Source organism: Plectropomus leopardus, chromosome 11 (genome assembly GCF_008729295.1).
Source record: "Plectropomus leopardus isolate mb chromosome 11, YSFRI_Pleo_2.0, whole genome shotgun sequence".
In the NCBI taxonomy this organism is placed as follows: domain Eukaryota; kingdom Metazoa; phylum Chordata; class Actinopteri; order Perciformes; family Serranidae; genus Plectropomus; species Plectropomus leopardus.
In genome coordinates this window covers 30,373,718-30,393,132 of record NC_056473.1, presented here as the reverse complement: position 1 = coordinate 30,393,132, position 19,415 = coordinate 30,373,718, and the positions used below count along the sequence as shown (strand labels likewise).

General features: G+C 39.2%; 1 protein-coding gene across 1 annotated transcript in view; it reads right to left on the bottom strand.

Annotated features, from left to right (window-relative positions):
• The window catches only part of edc4 (enhancer of mRNA decapping 4), a 33,628-nt gene that overhangs the window by 4,140 nt on the left and 10,073 nt on the right, over nt 1-19,415 (bottom strand). Inside the window, exons 16-29 of the mRNA XM_042495835.1 lie at nt 18,638-18,717; nt 18,043-18,175; nt 17,644-17,939; nt 17,293-17,523; nt 16,098-16,199; nt 15,788-15,931; nt 14,098-14,134; nt 13,663-13,810; nt 12,082-12,237; nt 9,125-9,240; nt 8,863-9,028; nt 5,902-6,088; nt 3,892-4,111; nt 2,543-2,706 (exon numbers count right to left, since the gene is read on the bottom strand). Of these exons, the coding sequence (XP_042351769.1) occupies nt 2,543-2,706; nt 3,892-4,111; nt 5,902-6,088; nt 8,863-9,028; nt 9,125-9,240; nt 12,082-12,237; nt 13,663-13,810; nt 14,098-14,134; nt 15,788-15,931; nt 16,098-16,199; nt 17,293-17,523; nt 17,644-17,939; nt 18,043-18,175; nt 18,638-18,717 (2,180 nt within the window). The remainder of the gene's footprint in view (nt 1-2,542; nt 2,707-3,891; nt 4,112-5,901; nt 6,089-8,862; nt 9,029-9,124; nt 9,241-12,081; nt 12,238-13,662; nt 13,811-14,097; nt 14,135-15,787; nt 15,932-16,097; nt 16,200-17,292; nt 17,524-17,643; nt 17,940-18,042; nt 18,176-18,637; nt 18,718-19,415) is intronic.

Here is a 19,415-nt window from a genome sequence, read left to right as displayed (position 1 = left end):
TGATGTTCAGACGGATGCAAGAATAATGTGAACTAAGGGAGCATGAAGAGGAATTAAATGTGGATTTTTTTATGTTTGAAAAGACTGAGCAAAGTTTAGTTAGCAGATTATCTCCTGCAACATTTAAAGGGTACTTCGACGATATTTAACCAGCTTTGTATTAAAACAATGTGGGTAGTATGTGTGGACGAACTGTGGTAAACTTCCCTCCATTTAATCAGTGCCTAGATAACACCGCTAAAAAATGTAAATTGCACTAAATGTCTCTCAGTCTGTTGCTAAATATACAGGCTTCGTATTGCCGCAACTGCAGATACAGATTACACAGCTGAACGCCAACTACTACTGCCATTATTATTAGTCATACCTCCACTGTTATTATACACATTCAATTGTTATTACCACATACATTAACTACAATATTTGAATGTAATATCACATGCTATTATAAATTCCATTTACTATTTTTTGTTACGTTTACTATTATCGCTGCTGTGCATCTCTCCCTCTCTCTCCTATGTATAATTTTGTCATCTAGTATATCTTTTTGTTGTTTATGACATCTATTGTACATCTGTCAGTCTTGGAAGAGGGATCCCTCCTCAGCTGCTCTTCCTGAGGTTTCTACCATATTTTTTTTCCTGTTAAAGGTTTTTTTGGGGGGCAAGTTTTCCTTAGTCACTGTGAGGGTCCAGGTACAGAGGGATTTCGTATGCTGTAAAGCCCTCTGAGGCAAATTGCAATTTGTGATAATGGGTTTTATAAATAAAACTGAATTGAATTTATATCGGTGAAATACTTCTTTAAAGTAGGAAAGAGTGAGAAGATGTGAAGTTTTGTGATTCATCTTGTTTTGATTCTACCAAGTGAACTCCCACACACCACAAGCCATCCAACCTGGATCGTGCTCTGTCCTAATAATGCCTCAGACTGAACCACACCCTGCTGCCCTCATCTCTCTGCCCGTCTCTCTCCAGATGGCACAGAGGGGCACCAGAGGGCCGTATTAGCAGCAGTAGGCAGCTGCAACATAAACGCAGAACCAGACAGGTGATCCAGACACAGAGCGGAGCTGTAAAGGGACTCTGACAGAGACAGAGGGTTTCTGGGGGAGACACGAACAAGGGAAGGGATTCAAGGGTTTTTTTAAGAGAGGACATTAAGTGAGACAGGCGGGGGGATCTCTGAGGACACATGTCCACATGCATCTTGAGAATTACAGCACAACACAACACACCTTTCTGATAAAATAACAAAAAAACAGACAGAAGTGCAAGAGTGAACAGCAGAATAAAAGACACAAGGACGTAGAAAGAGCAGAACAAAAGAGGGCATCTGAAGCTATTCACAGGATCGTCCGCGCTCCCCGGACAGCCATGCAGCAGGGCTACAGACGGAGCAGGGCGATGGGGTCAGCAGTTTAGCACCGTTTAACACTCAGGAGACAAGGAATAATGGACATACAATGGAGATGATATTGGGAGCAAAAGTTTAGGCAAAGACTGGCTTTATTACGAGGATCCAGCTCGTGTGGGAGAGAAGGCGTGTAATGCAATTTAAAACGTGTTCACTGCTATCACTCTGACAAAATGAACTCAAAATTGAGACACTTTGGGAAGAAGTAAGCTTATACAGCTCACAGGTTTTTGATTAAACCCAGGTTCTGCCTACTGCAATGCAAGACAGGTCTTACATCAAACCCACAGTGGTGTGAGACCACATACTGAAAGTTATATGAAAAGTATACAGGTAAAAATTATCAATATACTCGTTATTCTCAATCGGAAACAGTGGATGTTTTTCCAGTGTAGGCCTCTCATGATTACTATTTTTGGTGGATGATACACTATCCTTAAAATAATTGCGATAAGCACTATAACGGTCAATTTAAGACAATAATAATGCAAGTATAAACTTTTAAAGACAGGGTTCACACACATTTAACCAATAAGTTTCCAGGACTTTGAGGAAAATCTAAAGGCCGTACAGTCTCTGAAATAACCGTCAATACTCTTTTTAATTACATTATAATAGCTTTTGTAAATATAAATTATTCTAAAAATAATAAAAACAGAACAGGATTTGAACTGAATATTTAAATATAACTTAGGGACTATTTGGGGAGGGGAGGGGAGGCATGTCAAATAATTTTGTAAGCAGTGGAGAGGGACTTATGTTTATTTAATTTTGAATTCAGGGAAGGGGCATACAACTTTAAAGGTTTCTATTTTGTTTTGTTTTTTTTAAAGAAAAATTGCCTTTCAAACCTGTGGTCCAGGGCGTTTGCAAGGCATGATTGAAGAAAAAAAATTTTTTAAGACACTTTGTGTCTTGAAAATTGTGTGTTTATTTTAAATTTTTCTGAAGGCAATTTTTGAAGCAAAAGTTTGGTGATTTTCTTTGTCTTTTCATTTTTTTTGTGTGATTTTTAAAAAAAAATTAAAAAAATCACACACTGTATGTTACCTCTGACCCCTGATGAGATCCATGTAATCTTAGTGAGTGTAAAGGGAAATCACACTTTCATGTGTAACAATCTCACCTGATTTTGAGCTCAGAGCGGGTTGTAAGGTTGGAGGAGAGCTGCTGGATGAGTGACAGCAGGACAGGCTGGCTGAGAGGGCAGGGGTGCTGACCGAACACCTGCTGAGAGTCGATGGTCTCACACACATACAACACCAAGTTCAGATCTGTCGCTGACAGCGCCTGGAAGTGAGGAAGAGAGAGCATTTTATTCAAAATGAAGCTATTTTTATCAATCTTACATTAGAACTCAAGTTCAAATATCTCTTTACCTGCAATACATCTAAAAGAAAAACATCCTTGTACAGCCATAGTGCACCTTCGAGAGAAAGGGGTTGTCCGCCAGTTTTAGAGTAAATTATATAGTATTATTACACACTGGGGCAGCACAATGCCGCCATCATTTGATTCTGTGTGAAACTGAAAAGGAGGCATAAAGAAGGGACTTTGTAGTGGCTCTATAATGCAAGCTCTGTTTAAAAAGGGCAGAGTGAAAACATCAATATATATCATCATCTTTGAGGTGTGTCTTTATTGTGAAATTCCCATGGCATGACTGTGTTTCCATTTCCATCCAAGCACACCTACGTTCTAAACATTTAAACAGCTAGCAGCCTAGTACCAAGCAGACAATGGTAAGAAAATGTGAAAAAGATAATGAGGATATTTACTGATATTGTCTCATATTGAACACAGGCCTCTGAATTTAATTAGCCACATTGTTGTAGACTTTGTGATATTAGCGAATGTGTTATCATTGTCCAAAAATCAATATATTATCATAGCATAATGGAACTTGTGCTTTACACCTCTATTAATAAAAGAAGTGAATAAGGTTTTCTGATAAAAGTATGAGCTTAAACAGTCTATTCTATTGTTTTAGAGAGTCAATCAAAAAGTCCAAGAGTTGAGAACTGAACTCAACATGAACACACAAACAGAGTAGATGACAAATAGCTGAAACACATTAAAAGTTGGAAGTACAATGCAGGGGACAAGAGTTTTTAGTGGCCACTCTCAGTGGGTCGAGATACATTACTACTTAGTAGAAACACAGAAATGAGTATCCGCAGCACAGCTAATGCACTACTGCTGTCTGCAAGAGAGAAATGTGTAAAGTATATTAACTTTCTGGGCCTCATAATCCTGGTGGGACATTTGCGTGCGAACGTGCATGATCATGAGTTGTGTGAGGGTGTTTGCATTCATTAATGTTTGGAAAATACAGTTCAGCTGCAGAGGCTGCAATATGTGCAGAGCTACACCTGGCTACTTGTGTGTGTGTGTGTGCTTTTGTGTGTGTGTGTGTGTGTGTGTGTGTGTGTGTGTGCGTGCGTGCGTGCGTGCGTGCGTGCGTGCGTGCGTTACCTGCTGGAAAGCCTGGTTGAGCTGGCCCTGCTGTAGGAGCTGCAGGATGTTGGCCTGCTGTGTCTGGTAGTCGAGGTGAGCTGTGGGGACGGGCGTGCCCGCCGCCGACCTCATCGCCTGCATGATGCTGGAGGTCACCACTGCCTGCTGCTCCTTCATTGCCAAGCTCACCTCCCCTTTGACAATTCGCTGCACGTGGCTAAGAATAGACTCCTGCAAACTGGGGAGGGCAAAGGACAGGAGAGGAAACGTGAGGAAGAGGCTTATCCTCTGTATCACATTTATTTTCAACCACTATCATGCACTGTAGCAGGCTTTCTACAACAAGACACTGTCATTCAGTCACTTTTTGTGAGTGTGATCTTGTCTGTGTGTTGGCACTAAGTTTGATTCAATTGATGTACTTAACATATTACTTTGAATCTGAGTAAAAACAAAAAATGTCTCTGCCCAGTCCAGTGCTGTCATTTCCTCTTCAAGATTTTAAAGTTTTAGTTGGCCAACTAGTTTCTCTCTGCTCCGCCCCCGACAAATCTATAAACTCTAGAGGCCATGAAATTAATTGCAGAGGGAACAAGAGACTCGATCGAATTTATGTTCTTACATTAGCCCCAGGATTAAGCCTTGCTTGTTTCTACTCTCCAGCCCATTATGCATCAGCTCAATAGGCAGTGAATGAGGCCAGGGCTGCTGGCACAGGCATCTGCTGATATGCATATCTGATATTCAAAATATCTGCTTGGAATGTCAATCAATGCTATCCCATCAACCGCTGCAGGTAATACCGCTTAGCAGCAGGATTCTTTGAAAATCTGATGGTTAAATCTCATCTTACTGAGTGGCAAATGTCAGTGTTTTTTTTTTTCAGTATTAAAAACTGTTCTGATGAGAGCAGACATGCTGTGTCTAATTACAACATGATCATACATGTAAATGAAGTTAAATGGCAGAGGAAGGAAAACAGAAAGTGTAAATGGCTCAGAGGAGATTCACTTCTATTAAAATGTGACAAAACTGGGTTCCTGCAGCTTAAGGCAAGTGCTACTTAAAAGAACAGCTCACCCCAAAAATAAAAATTCAGTCATTATCTACTCACTTCACGCCAAAGGAAAGTCAGGTGAAGTTTTATAGTTAAAAAACAATGACACAGTAACACAGTAGTTTTAAGGGACTTGTTGCTTGCTGCTGTTTTTCAAGACAACTTGGCATATCGAAGCTTCAGCACATTTGGATTACTTTGAATGAGCAGTATGGAGACATTCTGCGGTTTAGTTACGTATTTTTTAAACATTTGAACTCTGGTCACTATTTGCTTCAATTGTTTGGGAGATGAGTGCAACGCCTTTCCCCCTGAACCTCCAGGAGTGTTTTAAAACTCAACCAGACTTTTCATTAGCATGAGGGTGATTGATAATGACTTAATTTTCCTTTTTGGGTGAACTATTGCTTTAAGGCCTTCTAATACTTTTTAAGACTGAAGACCCAGTTTCTAATTGCCAAAACTGAAGGTCAGATTTGTGCCAAAATGTTTTTTGTGACATAAAACAAAACGTTTTTGTCCAGTCTTAAAGTTAGATTTTCTATGTCAAACGTTGATAAAACGACCATTTTAAAGGTAAAACACATGGAAGACAATAAACATATATTATTATCATAAAGGTATCTGGTTTACCAACAGAAGAATGAAATGTCTGGCATTTCTGGGTAGTTTTCTTAAGGATTTTGTGTTTCTCACTATGCATGTGAGAGTCCACTGAGATTTTAATACGCAACTTGACAAAAAATGATTCATAAATCTTATGTCCCATGTCTGAGCATTGTTAAGACTTTTGAAATATTCATTTAATTCATTTTAATACCAATATAAGCGTTATTTTTAGATTAATAAATTCAATGCCTTTTAGGACTTTTTAAGGACCTTCAGGAACCCTGACAAAAACCAAGGTTTCAGTAAAAGCTTTCCAATTATGAGTGGCAGTGCAATCGATGATGGACAGCTAGGATACGTACTTTCCCACCATCATCTGGATCTGGTGCTGGACGTCTGCCCGGACGTTAGCTGTGATGTTATTGGCGAGCTGATCAGTGGAGCTCTGGAAGCTGTCCATCATCTGCTGGAGCTGGCTGATCATGGGGTCTCGTGTCTCTTGCTCCCTCTGCTTCCTGTTCTTCATGTGGGTCTCAAGCTGTTGGATGTCTGCAAAGATGAAAGTCAACAGAAAATCAGTTCTCCCCCAAACATAAGCAAACACATTATAAAGTTGCTCAGAGCAATGTGAAAGGGCAGCAGTAATGCCAAAACCAAAAAGTATTAACAACCGGCGCTGAAGCTCTGTAGTTGAATCGGGCACCTGATTTATTGCTGCGCTCTCAAGTGTCACTTCCATAACTGTGGTGACAGAGTTAAACTGAACACAATTACAGCGCCGGTGAAAGGATTGGATTGTTTATGGTTTCCCTCAAAGAGATGAAGGTAGTCTGTGTGAGTGTGGTAGTTAATCAGTGAACACACTCATCTGAAATTTGTTGTGGCGTACTGCATGATGTATCGATATACATAACACTTGTGACGTTATTGCACTTTAAGTGTTAAAGTGACTAATAGAGACACTTTTTATAAATCAGTCCTGCAGTATATCCCTCCGTCGGTCGTCAATATCAATTTACATCCACTCAAAGTGCTTTTTTTCACCATTTCGTGATAGTATAATGACTGTTTTTCTCAGTGGAGTCTGGTGTTTTTGATATAACGGCTTCGAATCCCTGTTGGTAAAGACTGTCTATCAGCAAGTTAATGCGATGGAAATAATCGAAAAACAGCATAAACCTGAACTGACATTGATTTCTTTTTTTAGTAAGCCTTTTTTAGATGTCTTTAATTAATTAGGGCATGAGTTTGCTCCGAACCACACTCTGAGAGCTCAGATCGCATTGTTGTCACAGACGGAGCAGCCGAACAGCAAGCGCAGTGAAAGTGAAACTTTACTGTTTACTGTGCTAGATCTAAAAGTTTAATTTCTCTGTCAGATCCTCGGCGTAATGTTGTAAAACACTAGTGACAATCTGAGCCTCTCGGTGGCAAAAAACACGCACTTTTAGAAGATTTAAATTGTCAGTGCACAATTGCTCGTAGTAATTAAATTTCAGCCTGTTAATACCTGACCAGTTTTAAAAATAGTTGTTGTCATTATAACATTTGACACAAAAACTTAATAAAATAGGATCCAGTTTAAAAAATACCTAAGTTTCCCTTTAACATCATGCACCAACCACATAGAGAAAATGTGGGCATAAAAGACAACGCTGAAGACATGCACAGTGGCTAGATGGCAGTGCAGATGTTTATGCAGCACTCACAAAGTTACAGTCAATATTTACACACAAAGAGCTAAACCCTGAATTTGATCGCGGATTAAATTTAAATTGGAACAAGCTCACAGGAGCACACATGCTCAGAGGGGGATTGTGGCCTGCCTATTTACTGCAGGGTAACTGTGTGTGTCTCCCCTCTGTACACATTATGACAGCCTTGGTTCATTTTTAAAAACATCAAGCTGCCAGCTTACAGAGGTGGGCATGAGCACGATCTCAGAATAAAGAGACTGCTTATCAACACATCAGTGCCCTGGCTCTGTCTACAAAGGCATCGTTACAAAAGCTGTCCCTGAGCTTTTTGAACGAGATGGTTATTTAATTAGACTTCCAGATAAACAGACCCTGATTTCAGGGCTAGATACAGGGAACAGCCAATATAGAGGAAGTGCTGATACAAAGTGCCTCCAAAAGGACAAGTGCCATGAAGAACTACTGGAACAGCTTCAAGGGACAGGTCCGAAACTTTCGAGTGTCTGGATGTAGTGAAAGACTTCAATGCGTTGAAGTCTATTTAAAATTGGCCATTGTGCTGCAGTAGGTCATCTAGATCATATGTTGATATGTGTGCTATTTTTAACTTTTACACTGCCTGTTCAAGGCGGGAAAAATGCGCCATTATGCTGCCTCGTCATTCTGTATGTAAAGTACGATCGCAAGAGGGGGGCAGAGCTGTCTCGCCTCTGAGCCGGGACAAGAGGTAGTGACAGCGCCAAAACTAGATTTGTGTAAAACTGAAAGCTGGAGATGTGACCATGGGTGGGGCAAGTGTGATATTTTGACAATGTGTTACGCGTGAGATGCACCGCGTGAGATTAAAAAGGCAGCTGTTAGCAGCAGATTTAAAGAAGAACAGCTGCTATAAATGTTCGCATATTGGAAAAGCGTGAGATTCGAGAGCTTTTTACCCTCTGAGCAGAGGACGAGATCAGCTGCCATATAACAGGACCAGTAAATGATTGTTATTGACATGTTGTAGTTTGGCTTTTAATTGAACTTTACATATTTATTTAATGACTATTTATTTATATATTTTAGTCAGTCATACTGTTATTAACATTTCTATCTATTTTTATCATTTGTGCTGTTATCCTTTTATTAACCCTTCATCTCCCATTTAAAGTATTCTATTTATTCATTTATTTTACCTATTATTAATATTATATTTATTTATTTTTATTTTTTATCTGTAGGTTTTTTCCTGCCCCTGTTATTCCCTCACTTATGGTAGCTTTTCCTCAGTTCCCAGTTATAAACGAGCAGTCTTATTTTAATGCTTGAATTCATTACAAAGTCTTGCTTTTGTTTTTTTACCCATGTGCCTCTGTACTGAAGCGCTGCCAGAACTTATGTTTTACGTCACGCAAAAGGCCGATGCTGTTATGATACATGTCACGCCTCTTTTGATTTCACAAAGCAGCAATGCAGTGTATAATCCCACACTGGAGCGGCACTGTTTGATTCTGTGTAAAAATGCAAAGGAGGCATAAAGAAGGGACCTCATAGCCGCCCTATAGCATGATCTCTGTTTACAAAGGGCTTCTGATATGTATTCGGTGACGAAACCACTAATCTTGCTGTTTGGCGAGGTGGCCTTACATTCTTGTGTGCCTTGCTTGAAGCTGTCGTTGATTTGTTGGAACATGGATTGGCAGCATCGTTCAAACACAGGCAGCACGATGCTCTGGAAGGTGTCTTTATAGGCTGCCTGGATGGGCCCCTGCATCGCTTCAGCTGCTGCTCGGCCAATAGCATCAGTCGTGTTCTGTAAACAGGGAGCGAGCACGGTGAGAAGGGCGAGAGAGAGCAGGTGATGATGCAAAGATTTCGGATAGATGAGGGTACAGAGCCAGCCACTTACCTTTGATTTGACCACCTTGCTGACGTTGTCCTTCAGGGTGACCTCCACTGCAGTCAGTTTAGCAGCAATTGTGTTGCTCAGCTGGCCCGTCACGGGCTCCAAACTCTTAGAGATTGCTACAGAGGGAAAAGACAACAGATTAGCAAGAACTCCCTCACAATTAGACACTGTGGTCAAGGCTGGGGACAAAAAACAGGAACATTATTCTTGAATTGGAGAGGCAGAAGAGATAAGGCAAGAAGACATCTCTCTTAAGATGGCCTAATTTTAGTGTGGCAGTCCAACACACCTCAGCTGCCTTGAGTATATCTAATTCATCTGATGCCTGGGGTGATCTCAAGCATGAAAATAACATTGTAATTTATTGATGTACAGCCTGGTGTGCACTTTGTCCATTTCTTCCATGCTGCAAAATGCCTTTTTTGCAGAGAAGATAACAGAAAAAAATACACTGATGAGGTAAGATTCACTTAAACTATGAAGAGCCTTCATCAGGTAATGTTTACAGCTAATACAGACCAGGGATTTATTGATTCCATCTGTCAGTACAGAAACCAACCTTATTAAAGAGGACCTTAATGCTCATTTTCAGGTATGTACATTTAATTAAGGCTTTTACTAGTTTATGTTTACATGTTTTAATGGTAAAAAAACATACTGTCTGTGCTAAAACACCTGTATTCACCCTCTGTCTGAGAGCTCCCCTCCCAAAAAAGCCCAGTCTGCTCTGATTGGTCTGTGTTTTCAGGTCTTCAGTATCTCTGTAACATAGTTGCAGCCGAGGGGTGAGTATAATGGAGAAGAGCTGCACTTTCTATCATGAAAAATAGACAATAAAAGCTTCTAAAAATAAGTGGACATGTTTCAGAAGGAATCTGATCTGAAATTGAGAGAAATTAAAAACATCAGCATGTGTCTAGGTTCGGTGGGGTGTGTTTTGTTTTGCTTTTTTGGTAGTTAGCTTGTTTCTCTTTTTTTTGTCTTTTTTTTAATCCTGGAGAAGAGCAGTATCTGTACTAGATATGTAAATGCACTAATTATATTCATCCTGCATTTGTATATTTATCAATAATTTCTATGTTTGTGTATATGTGCAAACAATTTATGCAATGTGACCCCCTCTGATAAAGTGCTTCAAACCAAAAACAGCAGCAACCAAGTTTTTGTTTCCCTGATGTTAGCATGTAGCTTCTAAGGTTGTAATTTTTTAAAAATAATTTCTAGTTTTCATCACAATTTGATATTATATTGATTCTTTGGACAATGATACGATATCTGCTGATATCACAACGTTTGCCACAGTACAATTTTGGGTTTGATTTAACTCAGGGGCCTGCGATTGTTTGAAGATGATATAATGTACCCTTTTATCACTTTTGCATTGCATGCATTAGCCTAGCAGCTAGCAGAGTTTTCCTCTACTCACAGCTTGACAAATTACATGCATCATTTATATTTTTCTTACTCATCGCTGTTTAAAGTCACCGCATCTCCCGACAGAACAGCACGGTTGAATTTCAGCCCGCATTTGACATTTTTTTATCCTGACATTGTTGAAACGGAGCAGCTAACATCGCTGCTCTAGTAAGTGAAGTAAGATGCCTGGTCAAGCAGGTAAGTCGTGTTTATTTTATATATTAACGATACTGTCTGTCTGGGTGTCTTTTCATCTGTATTTTCTCTAAAATCAAACATATTTCCACACTGCTGGTGTAGTGCAGAGTAAATAACGTTATCCTCGTCATTGTTTTCTTGGCTGCTGCCATTATCTGCCTGCTGCTGTTTGACTGTGACACAATATTTCAAATTAAAAGTTTAACCTAAAGATGATCATATGGATCTATTTTTTTACTTTGCATCAGTGATACTGGATCATAGTCACTGAATTGATAATTTGATTCAGATTAATGGATCGTTACAACCCTGGTAGCTTCATGTAGCAGTTAACGTGTTGTAAACACTTGCAGTGGCGTCCTTGGAGCACATGACCATATATAGAAATCCTGCACACTGTGACATCATACTGTAACAAGAGTAGAAAAATCTGTAATTGAGTACTCAGAACTGTAGTTTTTGCCCACACGGATTACTTCTATACATGTATACCTCATAACTCTAACAATATTTGACACGTTGGCCACATTTAATATGAACATCCTTCATTGTAACACTATACAAAAAAACACAAAATAAGAAAAGCCTAATAGGTCCTCTTTGAGAGAGTAAACCATGACATGACCGTTCCACATCAAATACAGTTTCTGTGTTAATATTCTCATAAAATTCAATGTTTTAGTTTTCTGTTCATTCAGTCTCAGCGTGCCAAGATGAATGGAAATAATTTAAATGATAAGCTATTCTGTTCATGAAACTTGAAACATCTGCTTTGTAGCAAAATGCAGCTCAAACCACTTAAACTGTAATTTTTGGCTTTAAACTGAGTACAGAGAGTTTTCTGAGCTGCAGGATAAAATAAACCAAGAAATGTGCTTCGCTTCAACTGTGAGATATAAAACTTAAAAAAACAAGGAGAAATAATAAAGATACAATACGAGGCATCGTTAAGTGCCACTCAGAAATGGTGCACATTTGAAAGTGCCTTGGACACAGCTACAGTAGATAAAGAGAGAAGAATGTATACTTCAGTCTCCTAGAGTAAGCATACATTTCCAAGTGGATGTTGAAAAGACTCGAACAAGCCAAGAAAAGGACAAAGCAGTGTGCAACTTTTGCAGGCTGTTAAGATATATATACTTAAAATAGTCTTGTCTGCAGCAGGCAAAAAATGAAAAGGTGCAATACATCACATGATAACAAATGTGGACGACTGCTCTTATACACAGTACGCTGGAGGGAAGCAGAGAAAAGCTCCCCTCTGTTACCTCTGACTCTGTGATTGCTGATTTTTGTTTTTCACTTAATGATGTCTGTCTATGTGTGTGTTTGTGTGTGCTTACTTTGTGGGACTGATTTCTTCATTTCCTCTCGTAGCACTTTGTCCATTCTGTTGGTTAGTGCCGAGCTGAGGGTGTGGCCGAGCTGCTGGCTGAGTTGTTCCTGAAGCTGCTGCTGATGGTTCTGACTCTCTGCCAGAACTCGCTCTAGTCTGCGCTCTGAGGTCGTGACAGGTCAAGGCTTACAAGAATATGATGCAGAGGGTTCATCATCAGATCCTGAATTCGTACAGTTTTAACAGCTTTGAAGGGGTTTGTCAAAAAAAGGTGTCGGCTCCAAATAACTTTCTGAATACACTAACCTACTGAACTCACTTTAAAAAAGTATTTCACAGCTGGGAAGATATTCTTGTTATAAAACTAGGCCAACTCTGCAGTAGAAAGTACTTGTGAAACTGGTGCTTTGTGAATGGAGAAAACAGAGAAAAAGAGGTTGCTGTATTTACTTTGGCATGACAGATAGAAAACCTACAACTACCAGAATGCACTGCACCGCAGCAGACAAACGCTAAGGTGGTGGGTGATGTAATGCCAACTCGTTTATTTGACACAATAGCAATGGGCTGGCTTAGCATGGAATTGATAAAATGTTGCAAAAAAATAAAAATAACACAAACCTAAAAAACAAAAGAAAAATTATTACAAATAAATAAATAAAACTAACAAGCACATGTCTTCAAAAAAGTGCCAAAAATTTAAATTTAATTAACTTTAAATATATAATTAATTACTTTCTAATTATTATTTTATAATTAATATTTATCTCTCTCTCTCTTTATTCTGCTTTTTTTTTTTTTTTTTTTTAAAAACTAATTCTCAGTTAATTTTCTCGTCAGTGTTAATGTCTTGCAATATGCAGTACTTCTCTTGCCAAGGTGCCTTTTTAGCCATATTTTTAAAAGAAAGCAAACCAATTTGCTGAGGTTTCAAAGGTCAAACGGTTGTGAAAGGCATCAAAACGAAACACTAGACCTGATCAAGGATTAAACAGTACACTTAAACAGGTTTATGAAAACATTTGCAGTGAGAAATAGGCAATGGAGTAACAGAAACTTTGTTTATATTTGATTAACGCTGCTTATTTTTACTGTTTGATCTCTGTGTTTTTCAGCCTGTTTTCACTTTGCAAGAAACAGTACAGCAGCCACTTCTTGTTCAATAACTCAAAGGACACTAAGATTTGTTTATGAAAACATTTAAGACAAGAAATAGGGAGTGCAGTAACATTATCTTGATATCTTGATTATCTTAAGATACAAAGCTGGCTGAAAATCCCTGAAATATCCCTTTAAGTATTTGGAAATAATGTAGAGTTGCTCGAGGTGTTTCAGTAAACTCCAGGCTTCAGTTTGTGTGACCAAAAACAAAACCACATTTCTGCAGCTCAAGGCCTTTTTGCTGAATTCAAAAGTATCATTTATCATTGTGTTGTCAGAATAGTTTAAAACGGCCTTGAGTACAGATTGGCCTCTAGTTTTTCACAAAAAGTTTCATTGGTGGTGAAAATGCAAAATGAAAAAAACAAAACAAAACACAAAAACCTATCAAAACCAGTTCAGTGAACAAGAAAAGACTGAAGGATACGTTCTTGTTCCTGGTGGTTGGTGAGGACGTGCTCCACTCGGGCCATGATGGTGCTCTGCATGGCTTCAATCTGTCCTCGCAGTTCAGTTAACTCCCTCTGCTGGCTGCGCAGGAGCATCAACAACTCGTCCTGTACTTCTGCATTCATCTGCGGAGAGAATCATTGGAAAGGGGGGAAAGTGCATAAAGGGAAAGTGCTGCTGAAACATATACATCTGCTCAATAAATATTTTGTAGTTTAACACAGATGTAAGTAGACAATTATTTGCAGAGAGATCAGAAATGTCCTGTATAAGCTGGTGGATCAGTATCTGCTGGCTTGTTTTGATATTTTGCTGTCCCCTAGTGGTCAAAAATCGATTGAGTCATTTTGCAATACAAAATAACTTTTCTTGAATATATAAGAAGACAATCAATGTTTTGTGATCACCTTACCTGACCAGAGTCCATTTGCCGGGACTGAGAAGATTCACTGAGAGGAAAGAAGAAAGAATCAGCAAACACCTTTACTGATAATAACTCAAGTATCAAGCATTATTGTAAGAGCCATTTTATCACATATTTTATATTTTGTAAAAATGTTAACGTTGGTATATGACATATTTAAAGGTTTTGAGATAATTCAAGTTTTTACATCAGTTTCTGTATATTTTGAACAGTGTACAGACACTTAACGAAAGTTATGTTCTTATTTGCATTACGTAGCCATGCTAGTAGACAATGAGAAGTCTGTGTAGGTGTGGTCCGATAAAGTTTTTGACCGTGCTTTATCATGTAGGACCGTGTTTTATCGTTCCATGTGAGACAGGAATAGGACATCAAGTCGGTAGTGGACCATTAAGTGGTGATGCGTTTATGGAGCTGGACCACGAATCAAAATCGAAACACCTTGCAGGCCTATGGTATGTTGAAAAAGCCACCAATTATGTTTATATGTATATGTGTGTGTATGTAGGGTTTGACCCAAATATTTGGCTATTGAAATATTTGTTAATTGGTTAAATATTAAGTTTTCAATTTAGCGATTCGTATTTCTGGGGGGGTTTCTGCTCGTTTTGCAGAGGAAAAATGTAATTTCAATGTTTGTGAGAATTAATACATCTTAAATCTAAGATTTTTCAAAGTTACTATGCTCTGCTTGTGTTTCACACGGCTTTGTCAGGCTATTATGGGTACTTTTTAAGTCTCTTATAATTTGCCCATGACAATAAAAAATGTCATTATCACCCATTGTCAACAGAACACACTTTCTTCTTCCACAGCTCAACAGTGCACCAAAATATGTTTTTAAAAACATTTGACACGAAAGATAAGCAATGCAGTAACAGAATCTTGATTCATATTTGATCAGCGCTGCCTTGTTTGAAAGTTGGACTGTAGTTTACAAGCAGGGGTTGAAATGATTGACAGCTGCGTTAGAAAGACTCCTCAGCTCTGACTGGTAGTTTTGTGCATCAGCAGTAGATTCTCGCAAATGCAAATACAGTCAGCAAATATTACAAAATGTTATTTCCATAAAAGTTACCAACTGTAGCTTTAAGGAATGGATTGAGAGCATGCTGTTTATTTCGCTTCGACTTTATGTGATGAGCAGTGAAAATAAACTGCATCTTAATAGTAATTTAAGTGTGACTGATCACGTCTGTCAGTCAACAACCTATTACAATCAAGCCTAAGTGACTGCCTGACAATCTACCGATGCAAACACAGAGAGCATCATCCATCATAAAAGTGAGCATAAAAACTATTTAAGATAGACTTCCTAACAATAAAAAAGTACCCACGTTTATGTTTTGTTGTTTTCTTTTACATTAAAGCATGGGTGTAATTACATATACTGAAAAGACTGATTCATATTTATAAAAAACAGGGATGTCTCATTTTAGAGGCCTTATGCAGATCTTAATTCCTACCTATATTGTCTCTACATTACACGTGTGATTTCTGCAACGTTCACAGTGGAAAGATTTTTCTTATTGTCATTCTTTCCTAAATTAGTTTGTAACTAAAACCATAAACACTTTTTCAACTACACGTCACACATGTGAATTACTGCTAAATCGCCTTCGAGTGATGAAATCCCCACTTCATACTCTGAGTACTCCTCTGTCAAACTTCAACATACCCGTCATCTTTCTTGGTCTTCCTCTTTACTTTTGGCGAGCCTCGTGGTGAGGTCTTCCCGTCCTTGACTGGTAGTCTGTGAGAAGAACGAGCGCCACAGTTTCCTGAGGATGATGCGAGGCTGGCCACCTCATCGTCAGGGTCACTGGGTCGGACACAGAAACATACAGAGACACAGTGAGTGTCTGCCACATACTCTGTCATCATCTTGGAAAAAAGGATCAAATCAAAATGTTATTGTGCCCTAAATTAAGTACTGAATTTGTGTTGTTTATTTGCATAAAGAAAGCGATGGTGTCATCATTTGTCACCTCTGCTCTGCGCCAGCATCCTGACTGTCGTTCTGCGTGAGGTGATATGAGCGTCGATGGTAAGGTGAGCTCAGGTGTCTGTCGTTCGACTCCTCTCTTGAGCTAAAACATAGCAGACACACATGACACAAACCTCTTTTTCTTAACGCCATGTCATCCTATTGCTTTATGGTTGCAAGCCTTATGTAGCGGCTTATTAATGTTAATGTGTGTTTATTTTCAGGTACTTCATGTACTTTTTTATGTTAAGAGTTGAACAACAAAACTGTTTCACCAGTAATATTCTCTGAGCCTGGTAAGACCATCCTGATGACGTAAGATCAACTTTCTGTTTCGCTTTGCATATCGCTGTCGCCCCAAACACATTCCAGAAATGAAAATCTCATTGCGGCCAATCTGGGCCAATCAGGGATCCACACTGCGACAACCTAAGCCAATCAGGGACTGCATTGTAGCAGGCTTGCGGGACAGTTATGGCGACCCCTGAAGCAATGAGTGCTAACTCTAATGTTAGTAGAGTAAACAGAGCAATAACTAATGTTACTGTGGAAATAGAGTCAACAACAACATTTAAACAAACAAGAGCATGCAACTGTGGAGTTTCTGAGAGAAAAGACATTTTCGTGAACTGGATTTGGTAAAGCTTGATTTATCAACTGGAGGACCAAATAGCTTTCACAGCTGGGAGTCACGGCCATGCAGATCTGTGCTCACAATGCCACAGAAATACAACAAGGACACTGCCAGTGTATCGTGAAAACCTCACGGGGATTGTTGACGATGAGGTACATGTCACATACAAATGGTAAATGTGAATAAATTGTATTTTTTAGACTCTTACTGTGAAAACATATTAGTGTAAGAGGCCAGTGCTAGCTTCAGGATTGGCTGAAGGAGTTTGTCTGTCAAAGTGAGTACTCCCTCCCACTGAAAGTGTTTGTAATGGCAGCGAGTTCAGACGGATACAGAGAGCATAACAGAATGTTGAGCTCACATCATCACGATGGTCTCGCCAGGCTAATATTTTCCTAGTTTTCTTAAATAATGGCATAAAATGCTTTAGACCTCTACTTAAATACAAGTGATTTCCTAAAATGTAAAGTTCTGGTCAGATTTAGCAAATGACATTTTACAGATGAGTGAAATCCTTCATGTTGAAGTTTTTGAATATGTATTTGTGCGAGCAAATTCTTACCAGTCTCCAAGACCGTTGTCCCTGAGACTGTTCCTGGTTTCTCTGGTGATGTCGGGCGCAGCAGGCCAAGGCGTGAGGCTAACATTACCATCTGATGAACCTCCACCAACACCAGGATTCTCCTGTGATAAGGCGTTCTCAAGTAGAGATGGGGTGTGACTGAGTCTGGGCTCTGACTCTGCTGCCCCGCCCACTGGTCCATCACCACCTCCGAGTTCGAGTGGCAACAGGCTAAAACAGAAAATACAATATCTTGTCAATTTAAAGGGCCATACTAGTTTTTTTATCACTTTTAACTCTTAAATCTGCATACATTTTCCTTGTGGTTACATTAACATTGCTTCAACATACCTGTTGTTGTTGGCTGTGCGCGGTGACGTGAGTAGGTGCAGGGCGGATGCAGCAGAGGCCATGCTGTCTGTCTGAAGGGCAGAAAGAGGTAAAGCCTCCAAGCCGGACACTAGTCCACGCTGAAGCTGCAGGATCTGGGATGCAATCTCCGGCATGTCTTGGGACATGGCTGTGGAGGCTGAGGAGATGACGTCAGGAGAGCGCGCCCTAGTTGGAGAGGCCAGAGGTGGCAGCAGGGGAGAATCCAGAACCTGAGGACCGTCGAGGGCAAGAGGACCACTGGGGGACGCTAAAGCCTAAAGATGGATATAAGGAGTATAGTGACAAAAAAAAAAAACGGACTATGTAATTCACAGTATTTAGAGACTGGCAGAGGTACGAGAAAGAGTCCGGTCTTACCTGTAGGTTCTCCAGTCCAGGCAGCAGCACAGCAGAGGCAGCTCTTGGGCTGCTGGTGGAGGTGGAGAGTGCCAGACTGCTGCTGCTGTTGTTCTCCACTCTGTTGGGACTCTGATTGACATCGTCTATAGCTCTGCACACAGAAACACAGACATACTGTACTCTAGGACGCCACTCACATGCGATCATGTAGGTATGTTAATCTACAGGTGATAAAATTAATGTATGTAAAATTAAAAAGGAAGAAAGACGCTGGTATGTTGCAATGGCTGAAAATTTACATCCAAACATACAACTGGTAACATTAAAGAAATCATCTCAAAAGGGAACAATAATAGATTCTGTGTAACTCAAATAATTCAAGTTAATAAGCACCAAAGAAGTCTAACAATTAGAAGAGCTGACATTGTGCATCGTAAACATATTCTGTAATAATCAAAAAGAAAAAAAATCTTTTTGAGAGGACAACTGCCTGTGATTAGGAGAAATATTAAAATAGTGTTTTCAAATAAAAAAATAGAAAATACAGATGCTGGTCTCTCTTTAATCCATTAAATATGACCATATCCTTTCTAAACTGCATAGAGAAGTTCACCTGTTAGTTGAGTCAGAGTTGCTGCTGATAGCTGTCACAATGGTCAGACTGCTGGCGCTGCTGCCGGGGGATGCCGGTACCTGGAGGGGGACAAAAAAATGAGTTATAAGAAGTCAATATAACAAGTGTTTCTGAAAATAAGAAAACATATTCTTCTTTTATATCCAGCATTATTTTCCTCGTCTTACTGTCTGTTGTCTGTCAGGTAATTACTTCACCCATAAGATAAATATTTGTTCATCGATTACTCACTCAGTGTTACACTGAAGCCCTGAAGTAAACGGTTTTCTCACACTTTCTAACTGTAAAGTATCGAAAAACAAGAAACTGAAAATGGGCCCCATTTAATAACAGCAAAAATATATTAAAACATCTATTTACAGCAAAATCTCAAACAACCCGAGCCGTAAAATCAGTCATTTATCGTCTCATGCACCTGCTTGCCCAAACACACTACTCATATGTGTTTTAAAACATAATGTTTAGGCAAAAATGCATGCATTTGCAAAGTACTGATTGTACCACTGGATTAATGAGACTTGGATTATACTGCACTAGTTGTGTTATAGTTTGTAAACAGTATTTTGATATACTTCTGGTGTTTTTAAAACATGAAGCCTGTGTACTTTAGTTTATCAATAATTTTCTCAGTTTTTGGATTCTTCTTTCACCATGGAGTCATGCGAGAAATCTCCAGGATTGAAACCAAACATGGAGTGAGTAACTGAAATTTAATTTGTCTGTCAAGTATTCCTTAGATATTTCTTGGGAAATACCA